The sequence below is a fragment of the Melanotaenia boesemani genome, chromosome 8 (assembly GCF_017639745.1).
Source record: "Melanotaenia boesemani isolate fMelBoe1 chromosome 8, fMelBoe1.pri, whole genome shotgun sequence".
Classification (NCBI taxonomy): Eukaryota; Metazoa; Chordata; class Actinopteri; order Atheriniformes; family Melanotaeniidae; genus Melanotaenia; species Melanotaenia boesemani.
In genome coordinates this window covers 18,450,651-18,465,404 of record NC_055689.1, presented here as the reverse complement: position 1 = coordinate 18,465,404, position 14,754 = coordinate 18,450,651, and the positions used below count along the sequence as shown (strand labels likewise).

Sequence of the window (14,754 nt, the reverse complement as noted above, 5' to 3'; positions counted from 1 at the left end):
ATCTCTTAGTCCTGGTTAAAACTCTAGCAGCAGCATTCTGGATGAGCTGCAGATGTTTATTGGTCTTTTTAGGAAGTCCTGTTAAAAGACCATTCCAGTAATGCAGCCTACTGGAGATGAATGCATGGATGAGCTTCTCCTGTTCTTTCTGGGAGACTAAACTTTTAATTCTGTTGATGTTTCTGGGTTGTTAAAAAGCTGTCTTTTAAACAACTCAGCTTTGACTTACAACAGCTTTGATGTGGCTGTTGAAAGTCAGATCTGAGTCAATCAACAAGCCAAGGTTACAAACTTGATAGGTGAATATGTGGGTTGGACCATAGTATTCATAAATCCTTCATTCCCAATGAAGGAGAAAGCAGAGATGGAGTCATACCTCAAACCATTTTAAAAGACATTGGAAGTTTTTTTCCAGGGAAAATTCAAAATAAATGTACACTTTGGAGGTACATGGATAACATGGATAAATTCTGATGCAGATCTGGATCAAACAGGACATTGGTCTCTTTTTCTTGCAGTTCATTCAGACCCAGGTTTAACTCAGAGCTTCCCTGTTCCAAAATGCTAATTCAAAACATGTGGTCATCACTCGCTATCATGACTGTAATCTGTACCCTAGCATTCCCTTTTTTTATGTTTGATGGACACACACAGGGCCAGTGAAAACAGAATAAAAGGGTAAGGTTTAATTAGTTCAGCAGATGCACAGGGCTGATGATCAGGAATGCTGGCTGTTGACTGGAAGGTGATTCTTGGAAAAGTATGAAGAGATGTCTTGTGAAGAACCAGATATAAAAGTTACAGAATACTGCTACAACTGGGCAGTGATATTTCTAGTCAGAGTAAGTAGTTGAGCCAAAGTCAAGGCAAGGTAAGCATCACAGGGAATGATGGGTAAAGTTCAGTCATATGGCAGGGAGAACTGAAGGATATAAACTTGCAGAGATCAAACAAGATAATGACTGATGTGAGGGTGATAGGTGAAGAGTACAGTCAACACTATCCAAAAACAGAGTTCAAAAGCCAAGACAAGATCCTGATCCTTAATCTCTTAAACTTAGCCAGGTCCAGAAGCTAGAGCAGACAGAAACAGATTATCCAGATAAGTACTCACAGAATGAGAGCGAGCCCGGACAGGACGTGCTGTAGGAGGAGTGATGTTATTGATAACGTTGTATGAAGCTGCCTGTTTTATACACTTTGGCCAGCAGGTGGCTTCATGTGCACCTGAAGACTCAAGAAATGATCCATTTTCTGAAGCCTTGTGAAGCTTCAGTGCTTCACGAGGCTTCATCTGGCTATTACTAAAGTCCTGAGTCAGAACCAGGTTTTACAAAGCATGACTATATTGACCAGAAATCAGAATCTGAAAATCCACCAATCCAAAGATCCTTAGTCAAGAAAGATAAGATATCAGAACTCACAATATCAGACGGGTCAGAGTTCAGGGTCAGGTCCATGACAGGTCAGATCAACATTCAGGTCCAGAATGAAGGCTGGAGAGTTGCTAGTTAAAGGCAGGTTTGCAGACAATCTGGCAAGGGACTGGGGTTGACACTCCTGTTTATAAAGAGAGAGGGAGAGGCAAAATTAGTTTGGTTAATTGGCGGCTGATTGCTGAGAACAGAGAGGGTAGAGAAGTGACAGGAAACATGACCAAATAAGGCATGAGCAAGCGAGCCAGACTGGATATGTGATGTGACGGTTTCTATCTGAGAAGGTTATGTGGTTGGATCAGTTTATGTGCTTTTATGTTACTTACTGAAAAAATAAAAAAAATAAATAAATAAAAAAAACAAACAAACAAACAAAAAAAAAAAAACAGATACAAATGGGTTTGCAATGACATTTTCCTGTACTTGAGGTACCTATATGCGTGAAAAATAGATTGAAATCAGTCACAATCTAGGTTTACAATATTTTCATAGCCTTTGCAGTAATGTGCATCTTGGACAAATGCTAATGTGCTGCAAGTCATGCAATCAGTTTATTTTAAGCAGGTGCAAAGCAAGACACAGTCAGGTTGTGTTAATTACTGCTACAGTTTTTATTGATTAAAATAATATTTTAGTTGTTGATATGTTTTGGAAATCATGTATATTTACTCTTTTAGTTAGCAGCACTGACACTGGTCCCTATTGTTTGCTGGTCAGCCTGATTTTATAACTTTATAATCAATATCTCACAGTTTTTCTACATTTCTTTGTAAATATATTTAATTAACATAAAAACATAAGCCTTAAGTTTCACTTTGAAGACAGACAGAATTGAGAGATGAATAAGAAAGTACATTTAAACTTGGAAAGCAGTCACTTGCACTTTAATAGTTGCTTCTCTTGCATAGTTGTTCTGCTGCTTCATTGTACAAATGTCATTTTGGAAAATTACTTAAACTGTTCCTCACCAGGTCAGACACTTCAGATGGATTTAATGGGCATCATATGATCTATGTTCCTGTGGGCAACTTTACTAAGTAATTCCAGGAGATGTGGAGGAGTTAAAATGAAAGTTAAGGGCAGTGGTATTGCTGCTTTGGTATTCAGTGTCATGTCACTCATGTTAGCCTTCCAGCAGCCCACACATCATTAAATGGAGGAGCTTTTTAAGCTGATAGCGTTACTTCCTCTGGTCATTCAAGTCGTTATCACAACAGGGTTTGCCTTTCCACATGTGTCCTGTCCCCCACTAAATGTTCACTTATAACCCCAGTGATCCTCAGGTCCATTAAATCAGCCATGTTAAGAACAGAGATTTATTCACTGTCCTACAGCTCATGTGGCCATCTTTGTTGGCATTTTAATGAGAAACGGGGAAGGCCAACTGGGAAAGAAATTGGATTTTCAGCAAAAAGTCAATGATTTCGTCTCTGCCTAGATTTCCATTTCAGAAGTAGTGATGGAATAAATAAGCTGCATACAAGTTAGGCAAATTTTAAAAATTATTAATTGAATATTTTGGGGTGTTGCTTGAATAAAAACAAAATATGTCCAACTATATTTTGAGCTGATACAAAAAATCATAAATGTATACTATTTGTGTAACATATTGTGTCTAAGCTTGAGGAAAAAAGTGCTCCTGCAAGGACTGACACAAGGTTTTAAAAAGAAAGGCTAGATTCAAAGTGCTCTCAAATATTATGTTATAGAAAATGCTGTATTGATGACAAGGTCTTGCAGGGTGATACTCTGTAATAGTCAGCTGTGTTATTGCTAAAAATATTAGGCTGAACAAACACTGATTTAACTGATGGTACAGGGAACATAAATAATAAATTAATCAGTGAATATCAAAACTTAAAAAGGTAACAAAACTTTCACATAGCACCACATTTACCTCAAATAGCTATCACTTGCAAGCTAGGAAAATAATTGCATTGAAAGATATTTTCATATGGATATTTCTTTCTTTCTTTCTTTCTTTCTTTCTTTCTTTCTTTCTTTCTTTCTTTCTTTCTTTCTTTCTTTCTTTCTTTCGTCTGTCAGTCCATACTGACACCACAAAAGCTGGATTGTAAACAAGAGGAGAAAGACAAAAAGACAACAGCATATTTGCTATACAGATTTGCCTGCTTCAGCCTTGTCCACTCGATTTTACCTTCCTCATTTCCAATTTATTTGTCTTCAGTATAACTCACTTCCTGGCCTAAAACCTCTATTCCACTTGAGCATTTCCACTACAGTATAACAAGTATAATTGGTCTCATGCGGCTTCAGAGGGCCTTGCCTGTTCTTCCATTAACACTACCACAGAGCTGCCTGGGTGCTGTCTATGGTGCTGATCTGTAAATTATATGGGTTTGTGATGGAATATGCCTTCATATTTCTGAGCCCACTGTGACACACACACCTTTATACATCAGCCTGTCTGATCCGCGATTGTAGTTTTAAAAATAATGTTTAAATGCAAATTGAAAAAAAAGCAGTTAATGTTTACTGGGCCAAACACCGCCTTCTGTTTAGCTTTGTTTTCTGTTTTCTGTGGCCTTGATCTTAAGAATGTAATGTAAGATTTTACCACTGAAACCTAATTGGGATGTGTCTTATCTAAACTGTGTCTACAGGTAATAATACATTTGTACTGTTTAAATATTAATGGTCCAATATCTAGTATAATGAGACAAAAAAAAAAAAAAAAAAAAAAAAAAGTTGCAGTAAGTTGCAAGTTGTCATCTCACTATAATCAATCATATACATAAAGAGCAGACCTTTAACGGGTTTTACATTTCTTATCTTAGTATGAATCTTATTTTTCTAGCCATTAGGCCAAAGTAAAATTCTTTCCTTTGTCTCTCATAATTAGGTGCCTGCAGGAGAACTTGGAGAAAACTCCCCAGCCCCGGGTCATCTTATTTGCAGAGAGCGCCGCCACTTAGATCCCTGTGGTTTTACTAAATTCACACTTTACTCTGTGTAATGAACTCATTCGCAACCCCTTCCTCATTAAGCCTGTGAAAACATATTAACTGCTGAGGGGCTACAGGGTGACACGGTTTCGCCTTTGATCAGCAGCCACGGCTAAAAGCTTCTAATTGCCTACTCCGAAATCGCCATGAAACAGCGGCGGAGGGCAGAAGACGCACTGGGTTATACTGAGTTTGTACCCAAATCAAATGATATCAGAGAAACAAATGTTCATAAATTAGTGGTGAAAACAGATTTTCTTGCTTCAGATAGACATGGGCTATATATGTCTTTATTCCTCGACCCCACAACAGCACTCAAACACCACCTCCTCAGAAAATGCTCCGGCATAAATAGCCAAATTTGAGCTTTTTTTAGAGTTGGACATACACACAATTTAATGTGGACACTATGGACTGCGGCTGCTCACTCCTGGGAACAGAAGACTCCGTTTGCTGAAAAAGCGGAATATTCAATTTGATAATTTTCTTTTTTTAATTGGTTGGTTGTGGATCAGCTCATTTTGCGTAAACTCAAAAGTATAAAGAAAACTTTTCATGTTCACAGGAATGCTTCGTAACTTGTTGTGAGGTAACTTTCTTGTGATGGTCTGCATAGGCGCGCAGGCAGAAAACTTTCATTTGTGCAGATCTGGAGTGGGTTTGCGGATACAGCTCCTTCTGTTTTTCATTGGACAAGGCTTTCAAATAGCATTGCCACAAGTGGGTGGTGTTATATCTCGCTTATTGATGGACTCGATCACTTTCTGTTACCAGTGAACGGGAGGTGCAACCCACATTTTAGCTTGTCAGTCTGAAGGTTCAAGAGAAGAAAATCCTCTTGATTGTTAGTTGTGTGGCGTGTGCGTGCTTACGCGCTCATGTGTCAGACAGTAAGAGAAAGAGAGGAAGGAAGAGGGAACAGAGTTGGTCGTTCGGTTTAAGGTGAATTATTTCGTCTTGCAGACTAATTCCACACGAGACCATGAACTCATCGGCAGGTGCGGGAAACTACCGCAAGGGAATCTCTAAAGGAGAGCGGGTACGTTACATATTCTTTTTTTATTTCTTGCACTTATTCAACTGTGAATTTCTGCCTCACCCATTGGGCTAAAGAGCCAATGTAGCCAACTAGCATTGTTTAAGTGTTTCAGTGTTTTAAGTGTGTACAGATGGAGGTGATAATTTTCTGTGGAGACACCACCAGCAGTGAAGGGAGATGATTAAAGTCGTAGTGTAGGAAGTCTTGTTATTATAGGCTAGAGTTGTATTTTAACGGACTTTTCTGGGAATAGCAAGTGGACATGTGAAATAAAGTTTCCTCTCATGGTATAAGCAAAGGCACATCATTTTCTGGTTGTGTTTTGAGAAGAAAAGCTCCAAAGACTTAAGCATCTAGATAGTTATTTGTCAAATTCATGACCCTGACAGTAAATCCAGTTAGCTTTGGTAATAAGTCAGTAATGAGTGCGTTAAATTGAATTTTAACTTCATGTTCTTATTAACTTTTGAACGATGCATCTGTCTGATTGTAACTGGTTTGGGAATTTCTTTTTCAATTCTAAAAACATCACAAATTAACATACAATTGGAAAAAATATCTTTTTCGTCTCATCTTTCCAGTAATGGCCTTGCATGGCTCTCTCATAATGCCATTTTCAGCTCACATTAAGGAAGTTAACTCATATTACACCAGGGTAACATTGATTGTGGTTTCAGAAGGGGTAAAATATGTTGATGCGTGAAATCAGTTTCCTTTTCTGTGATACCCTGGAGAGGACTTTGTGACAAGCCTTCATGTCCCTGAGGAGGATGTCTCCTCAACATAGAGAGAAAACAAGCTGCTCCCCCCTTTTTGATAATTATAGTGCTATGGCACTGTTTAAAAGTGTTATTTTAAGACAAATCTCTTTCATGACAGTCATTTCAGTTGCATGAAAAACTTAAAAAAAAGGAGTAATGATGTGGAAAGACACATCGTTTTCCTTATCAATCTACCTGCATGCTTTGTTTCATCTTAAGTTCTTACAACTGCAGATATTTGACTGGTTTCTGTGGGGATTTGCTCATCTGTCAGTATCACTGAATTGCTCAAGATTAGATGTCTTTTGGTGCCTGTGCTCAGTTCAGTCCATACTAGAGTTAGCTTGCCCTCTGCTGGAAGTACAAAGTCATCAGGCTTACTTGGCAAGCCTCTCTGATTTGTCAGCACTTACTGGATTCTGTTAAGTTTTATTCAAACAAATTTCACCCCTGTGACAAGGAGCTCTACCTTTGAATGCCCCAAAAATCTGCCAACACTGCTCACAGCTCAATACTTTGACAGCCTTGAAGTCTGAAGTTTCAGCAACTAATTTTCAAGTCTTTAAGGACTCTCCGACACAAAATTCTACCATAATCTGTGGCCAATTTGCATAGAAAAGAATTCATTAAGTCTGGCTGTGGATATCCAAGCAGCTCAGCCCTCTTAGACAGTTCTTTGTGGAAAATGTAGATATTTCTTTACTAAATCTTATTACGCATAGTTTGGTTGATACCATCCTACACTGAGAATAAGAGAACGTTCCTGTTAACTAATACTTATTAACTGGCTCGAGAATGAAAATGAAAAATAAACCTTTGTGTTTATTTCCTCCTTCGGGTTTTTTTTTTGCCTTAAAATTTATTGAAGTATTAAATGCTATGGGTGCAGCAAATATCAACATGTACTGGTAACTGCTGAAATAGTCCTACTACTCTTTACAGACCAATATTAAAATTCCATCTCATCCATATTAGTGTTTCAAACTTTCATTGGCTATTTTAACAATAGTCTTCTTGCCAGAGAAAATGTCTAAACACAAATTAAACAGAATTCAGTGATTTGCAAATAATTTAAAAAACACACAAACACATGTTGAATACTGAGAATTACAATTTTTATCCTTATTTGAAAATTACACAGTCATTTAAACGAAACAGAGACAACATGTTTCAAAAAACTGTGATAGGGACAACATAAACCTGGAACAGTTGTGTGATTGTGGAACGTTTTGCAGCTAATTTAGTAACATGACCCTTTCAGAAATGAAGATACACAAGATACCGACTTTTTTTTTTTTTAAATACAGTATTACGAGAACTACACTATTTATGAGAACTGTGATGGACAAAGCAGTTATTTAACATCCAACACTGGATTTCTTGTTGTTGCCACAACATAAGAAAATTCTACTTCTGGATGATATAATTTTCAACTCTAGTTAAATTAAAGGGTTTAACATATTTTTTTATGTTTAAACTAAATTAAACGAGTGGAGTATTTGTTGATGTAGTTTTGTTCATTTCTTCATGATGGATTGTTTTCATGCTTGCAGTAATAATTACTACTACTACTACTACTACTACTACTACTAATAATAATAATAATAGAATTATTATATGTTACTGAGATATTTTTCCTCTTAATATTTTTTTTCCCCCAAATAAATTGAAGTTGGTTGGAATTCTGACTCAGCATAATTTGGATGGGACTCTGATTAAGTTATTAGTAATATTTTCTCACCCCTACATGGCAGAACATACACTTGTTATTTTGCCTCACAGTCTCTAGTCTCATCTGATGCCCAGACTGCATCATTCCTATGACTCTAAACTTCCCTATATGTATATACTGTACATGGTGGTCTCAGTACGGTTCGTTTTTAAAGGGGTCTGGGAGTACGGTTGGAGTGTTCGCAAATAGACAAAAATGCTGAGTCATCGATCTGAGATTTTTAGAGGGCTAAAAGGGACCAAGTGTGAAAACACCCTAAGAGGCAGTCAGTGTGTCGAAATGATTTCTCTCTGTGTAAAATTCTACTTTCAGTTCTGTCTTTTGCCAAAGCTCAAATAGTTTCTAACATATTCTTATAAAGTTATCTGTATAGTCATATATTTTGTTCTGTTCGTTATGACTTGGGTATGTTTTGTTTTTTGACAAGAAAACATGATTGCAAGTTTAGTCTGTCTGAATGAGCCTGTATGATCACTGTTTGAAAGTGTTTCATTTACACCCGAACCTGAATTTTATGTTCCTTAGAGTAAAATTTTGCAGACAAAGTTATACTGAAATGCTTTGCATGCAGCAAGAATATGTACAGATGAAATGCCTTTCAAAAGCATTTTGTATTCATCATGTGAGCTCCCAGTATTTCTGTATTGAACCAGTGGCATTTGAATCACCTTCTTGAAAACGTTATATTGCTCCACAGCCTTAATAACCATTGCTAAATGACTTCAGTTTTCCTAATTCCAATATAAACACATTCCATGCAGACATTTCCGTATGATCTGCTTATTCTGTCCAGTGAATGTATTGAAAGTGAAAATGCAGTTGCTGACAATAGCCCATTCTTCAGTGAAATGAAGTCTGGAGATACAGAAACAACCAGAGAGGTGCATTTGAAAGGGACAACACCATTCAACAGCAGTCATCTGTCACCACAAAGTGCTATGCTGTGATATGGCTCTTAAGGGAAAGTTTGCTATAGATAACAACCATGTTCATAAAAGCAGTCCAGGTTCTGCAGCTTCTGGCCACCCTTGAGCACTGAAAGCTCTTCATCCTGGACCCAATCACACCCCTGCATCGCTCCCTGGGGTGCAGATTTCTTATATTCCTGTCACCTCTGATGAATGACATGATAGTGTTCAGTCTGTAGTGAAACCACTTGCATCTTGCTGATAAAGACACAGCATAGCCTGCTGTGCATGTATGCCTTGATTCATACCTATTCTGACAAACAGTGATGTATTCTCTATTCATGTCTTTGCACCATTGCCCTTGCCTGAGCTCTAGTAGGAGCTAGTCTGAAAAGCATACCAAGTACAGCAGCATGAATATTTGGGTGGAGTTCTGGCGTATAGGCTGCTCGGGGCCTTTGAGTCGATTACCAAGGGAAGGCTACTTGGATCTGCCTGAAGGTCAAGATCAGAGCTGGGCTAAGGACATAATGTGGTATTGCAGCCCAAAATTGAGAACTGAGTCTAGGTTAAACACTCAAGATGGACGGTAACAAGCACATTAAAGGGATTGTGCGCATTTCTGTGCACCTTCATACACTTGAATGTGGCCATTTTTGTATTTCACTAAGAGTAATCCTAACTATTGTCCAAATTCCTGTGAACATGGCTGAATATCACTTGTAAAGCTATGAATAAGTAGTCACCTCTAGTTTTTAAAATGAAGCTATTTGGTACTTATCATGCTTATTTATTAAGCAGTTTATGATTTACCCCTTTAATTCAGAAGCTAAATCAAAACACAGGTTGATGATATCATTATTCTTGCTCATCAGATCCAGCCAGATATGTACTTAAGGTGAATCCCCTGAACTGTCTAGTGTATTTGATTTACAATCTGTTTTTGGATCTTTAAGTCCTATAAATATCCTCATTTTTATGTCCAATCAATTTTTCAGTGACACTTTGACATAAGGTCCTAAAAATGCTTTGATGGCAAACAAATTTAATGAAAGTGATGCAGTAAAGTTAAAACAAACATGCAAAGAAATTCAAGGTGGGCATTCTTTATGGTCTGTCAATATGATAAAACAGCACATCCCCTCCACGCTCTAGAGCAATAACCGTGCTGACCTTTTACACTAATTGCAATTACAGTGACTTACTGTGAGCTAGCAAAATTCATAATCACTGGAGTGTAAGTCATGGTTGTAAAAGTGACTAACACAAATCCAGAGAATGACCAGAGGGGTATGTTGAAAGGATATGCCATGGCATGAAATCAGCTTGTTATCAGCAGTAGCTCCAGCTACAACCATCATTGCTCTAACTATGAACTCTAAAGACTTTATCATTTCCTGTATAGTCTGCATGGCAATTACTCTCTGTGATGAAACCTTATCTTTTGTGGTGTGCATGCAAATATGAACTTTAGCTCATCTTAATCTTGTCTTTACACGCTGGCCTTTTTAACACAGAGGGAAAAAAAGTGCAGCTGTTCTGTTTATTTTATTGTTTCGTGTTCTTTAATCATACTGCCTGCCTTTAAATAAGCACCATTATTTATCTGCTGCAGCTGGCCTTGTGGGATTGTTGTCAGTGTGGAAATCAAACATGTAAAATATGAGCAGAGTCCCTGCAGCTATTGGAGATAAACTGCTGCAGCTGCAGGGGAGGAAACTCTTGCTCTAAGTATGCCCATGAGCCAAAGTGGAAAGCGGATTTACTTATATAAGTATTTATGGGGCGCTGTGAAACCTCAAACCAGTTCAGGGTATAAAACATGCTGCTGTCCATTAAATAGGAAAATAGGCAGCTCAGCCTTATTTTATACACTTTTCCACTGAATAATTGGCAAGGCCATATCAAAAAAGCACACATTTTGCTCATGACTGTTAGATAATGCAACTTTAACATCCGTGAAGTGTAAAACTTGAGGCAGTGTTCTGCAATACGATAGCCCTCTTAATGACTTGCACTAGTTTGTCAATGTTCAGGCAGCTACAACATCTTGATTTCACACACATCCAAATGCTGAACGGCAGCATAAACTGAGCAATGATTCAGCCCCCGAGTCCAGATCTGACACGGGGTTGACTGTGGGGAGCCTTGAGATTCACCACTCTTGGATCCCACAGCAGACCATTTTTAATGAATGAATTATGAGGGCTTTGCCTTTCACACGCTCTCTACTGGGTTTCTCGACTTGCAGTGTTTCAGCCCCCGGCTTTTGTCACATTCAGTTGACCAGATGAAATTAAGACATGAGCAGAAGGAGGGAGCCCTTTGGTTTTTAATTGAGAAATATTGCTACTTCTTTTTCTTCTCCTTGGCTCTGTGTTTGGGCTGCTTTGGTTGTATAAATTGGTTACTTAATCTCAGCCCTGAGATTTCAACACGCAAGGTTACATAAATAAAACCACCGTGTTGCAGGTGCCAGGCTTCTGTCCCGTTAGCATGGCTTGATGGGTGTGTGAGTGTGTGTGTGTGGGTGACTGAGAGAAGAGAGGGGGAGTGTTTTATGATGAGGAAGACAGGCAGCATAAATATTACTTGTGCTTAATCACAACCTAGCTGCAAAGCCAACTGAATTGATCTGTTTCTTCATAATATGTGCACACGATGAGATTGGAAAAACACACCAACTTAGATGCACACACTCAAAGGAAAAAATGCCTACTAGGCAGTATTGGGTCTGATGTGTCAAGGAACACTACTGAGTGTGTGTGTGTGTGTGTGTGTGTGCGAGAGAGAGAGAGAGAGAGAGAGAGAGAGAGAGATTTACTTAAACTATTCAACTCCACCTTTGCCGAGAAAACTCTTGCTGAGAGAGTTTAAGGGTGTGTGTATGAGAGGAAAGCAGTGAGGGAGCCAGGGAGGGACGATGGGAGGGAAGTAAGGACTGGATAGATAAGTAGCACTTGGAGCAGCCTGAGAGAAGGAGAAGCGCCCCCTCCTATCCCAAACCTGTCAACGCCACCCTCCACTCCTGTGCGGGCAAAGCCAGTGTCTCTGTGATTGATTTACCCTACGAGGAGAGAGGGAAGTGTTGTGGTTGGGCTCCTGGACCCCCAGGTCATCCTCTCCCCTCAGCTGTAGGGGAGGGTGGGAGATAGGAAGAGGAGGGAGGGGAAGGGGGTGTCTCAAACATCTCCAGCAAAATCCCAACTTCACAGCATAAAGGTGCGAGCACAGCGAGAGGGGAAGGAAAGTGACACTTTACAGCATGTCTGTCCTCATAGCCACCCAGCTGAAGATAGACACCAGCACTCCTTCCAGAAGGGTAAGGGGCCCTTTTAGCATGCATGGCACGCTGTGGGGGGATGTCTGTATTTATGGGTGAGTCTTCCGCTCCTGACAGAATAGGCTGCTGGCTGTTTTTGATAACAACTGGACAGGCAGGGAGAGAGTCCCGATGTCCCTTCTAAGGATTGTGATGGACAAATGCTTCTTGTATAATTTTTTTTCAATTTCTGACTTTGAATAAATGGTTGGTTTAATATGCTGTAGAGAATGTTTAGTGCCTCATTGTTATTCTTTGCTATGTTGCCATCTAATGACTTCATTGGGGACTGGCCACATTGAGGAAAAGTTGCCTATACAGGTAGAAGTGAGCTTTGGATTTGTTTTTCTAATGATTGCTTTGCATTCCCTATCTTGCTTTATATTTACACATATTGTTTACTCTTTGCTTTATGTGAAAAATGCATCAGATGGCTTTAAGGTGAACTAGCTGCAGATCTTTGATTAAATTCTAGCTCTATGCTGCTCCTATGTGTGCATGCAAACAGGCTGCAAAGAATACTGATAAAGAGCAGAAGTATAAGATAAGCCTTTTGTTGTCAAGCAATAAAAAACATTTATTTTTAAAGTTTCCTTCTGTTTTTATTGGATAAATTCATCTATAAGGCCCTCCAGTAATGCAGGATTAAGATACTGGTAGGATTCCTGCAGCCCTCCAGATCACAAAACACATATCTTTTGAGGTACACGAACCAGTAAAGGACCGTAAAGGCGTTACCAACCAAATAAAGCTGGAGAATCTGGGTGGTTTAAGATGGTGCCTCACACTTTTTTTTGTGATAAGCTCCTTCATTTCATTCACCCCAGTCCCTTTTCAGCCCATGCTTGGCTACACACACTATCTCTCCACAAACAAACACACATGTGAGTAAAAAATTTCAGTGGTATGCTCCAGTTTGGTTTCTCTGCACCCTTTCTACCCCCTCCTTCCTCTTTTTTCTCATCATCACCTGCTGCCACCACAGTCTACAGTTGTTGTCTGTTGCTCCCCTCAAACGCAGCTCCAGTCTATTCTACAGCAGCAGCCAGCGTTAAACTCCATTTCCTCAGTGACTTATCTGCTGCCATTTCAATTTGGGCTCAGTGCATGGCTCGCCTTCATTTGTAATATATTGCACTTATCCTGTGTGGAAGATAATACTCCAACAGGCAGCATGCTCAGCTACTCTCAGTCATGGAAAATAAAAATTACACTCGGCTTGGGAAAAAAGATGTGGAAGTTAAGTTTTGCATAAGAATATTTACATTTGTGTATTTATTGTTCAGTTAAAAGTAAAGTACAGAATAATGAATTTTCTCATCTATATGAGAGTCACTATGTGTTTACGTTGCCTGAGTTTATATATTGTTAAGTAAATATGTGTGAGTGATTTGTGGAATTTTTCTGCAGCAAGTCATAGTGTTAATAAAGTTGATGTGCAAAGTAACTTAAGTGACTCATCTTTCCAAGCTAAGTATGTAGTACTGTAGTCTAAGTCACTGATAAATATCTGCTGTCAGACTGACTCTGGTCATTAGTGAAACACAATAATATTGATTTGTCTGTTTGTTGGTTTGTACATCTGTATTTACATCTATATGATTGAAACACAAAGAACAAGTCTAGTTTTAAATGCAAAGTGTGGCGAACTCGCACAACAGTTTTTTACACGTAAAGTAATTGGGTTTGTCTCCACATGCTGTGTTCAAGCAACTGCATAAACTGTTCATCAACCAGCATGTCAAACAGCAACCAAACCCACTGTTGTTGTTCAAACACTGCTGAACATCTGTCCCTCATCTCACCTGATGCTGTATCATTACCACACATCTCTTCCCTTTACCTCTCCTGTGGAGACGGCACTTACAGTTTGGGCTTTACATGAGTACAAATTGCATACTTAGACAGTACCTATTTAATGGTTGACTAATGATGATTGAATGCATGCATTAATGCAAGCTGTATCATGAATTACTTTGACTTGCCATAAAATGATGATCAAGTATCCATCAGTTTATGTGATAAGCTTGCACAAATGTATATTCATGTACAGTTACTTCATACATGAACTGATGTGCCACCAAACTAGCTGGGTTTCAAATACATAATTTCAGATAAATTAATTGCGGTCAGTGTCTTTAAAAACAGAACATTTATTGTTCACCCAGACACCTTATAATATTTTTTAATGCAATGATTTATATAATTAACAGAACATAAATACAGTATCTTAAATTTAGTTTTATATGACTGAAATCCAACTTACATTCTTGCATATCAATTCGTCATCAGTTGGGGCCCTGCACTGTAGCCTTATAGCAGTGGTGTGGGCCCCGGTCTGTCCTGATGGGGGTGGTTGCTGCTGTTGGACATGAGTGGACTGGACCCTGGTGTGGATGGATCCCTGTGACATTGATATTGTTTCCTCGCAGCAGCATCAGGCCAGATGTTTATCAATTTTGGTATTTTATACCAACATTCAGTTCAGAGACAAAAATTAGAGAGTCATGTTTGTACAGAATGGGGGGTGGGGGGTGGGGGGGCTGCTTGGTGTGTGTGTAGACATGTGTGTGTGTGCGACTGTGTGAAA

The 14,754-nt window shown here is 38.9% G+C and overlaps 1 protein-coding gene across 1 annotated transcript in view; it reads left to right on the top strand.

Annotated features, from left to right (window-relative positions):
* The first annotated feature begins 5,296 nt into the window (after positions 1-5,296).
* The window catches only part of LOC121644121 (dipeptidyl aminopeptidase-like protein 6), a 92,054-nt gene continuing 82,596 nt past the window's right edge, over positions 5,297-14,754 (top strand). The window contains exon 1 of the mRNA XM_041991846.1: positions 5,297-5,441. Coding sequence (XP_041847780.1) covers positions 5,385-5,441 — 57 coding nt within the window. The 5' untranslated portion in view covers positions 5,297-5,384. The remainder of the gene's footprint in view (positions 5,442-14,754) is intronic.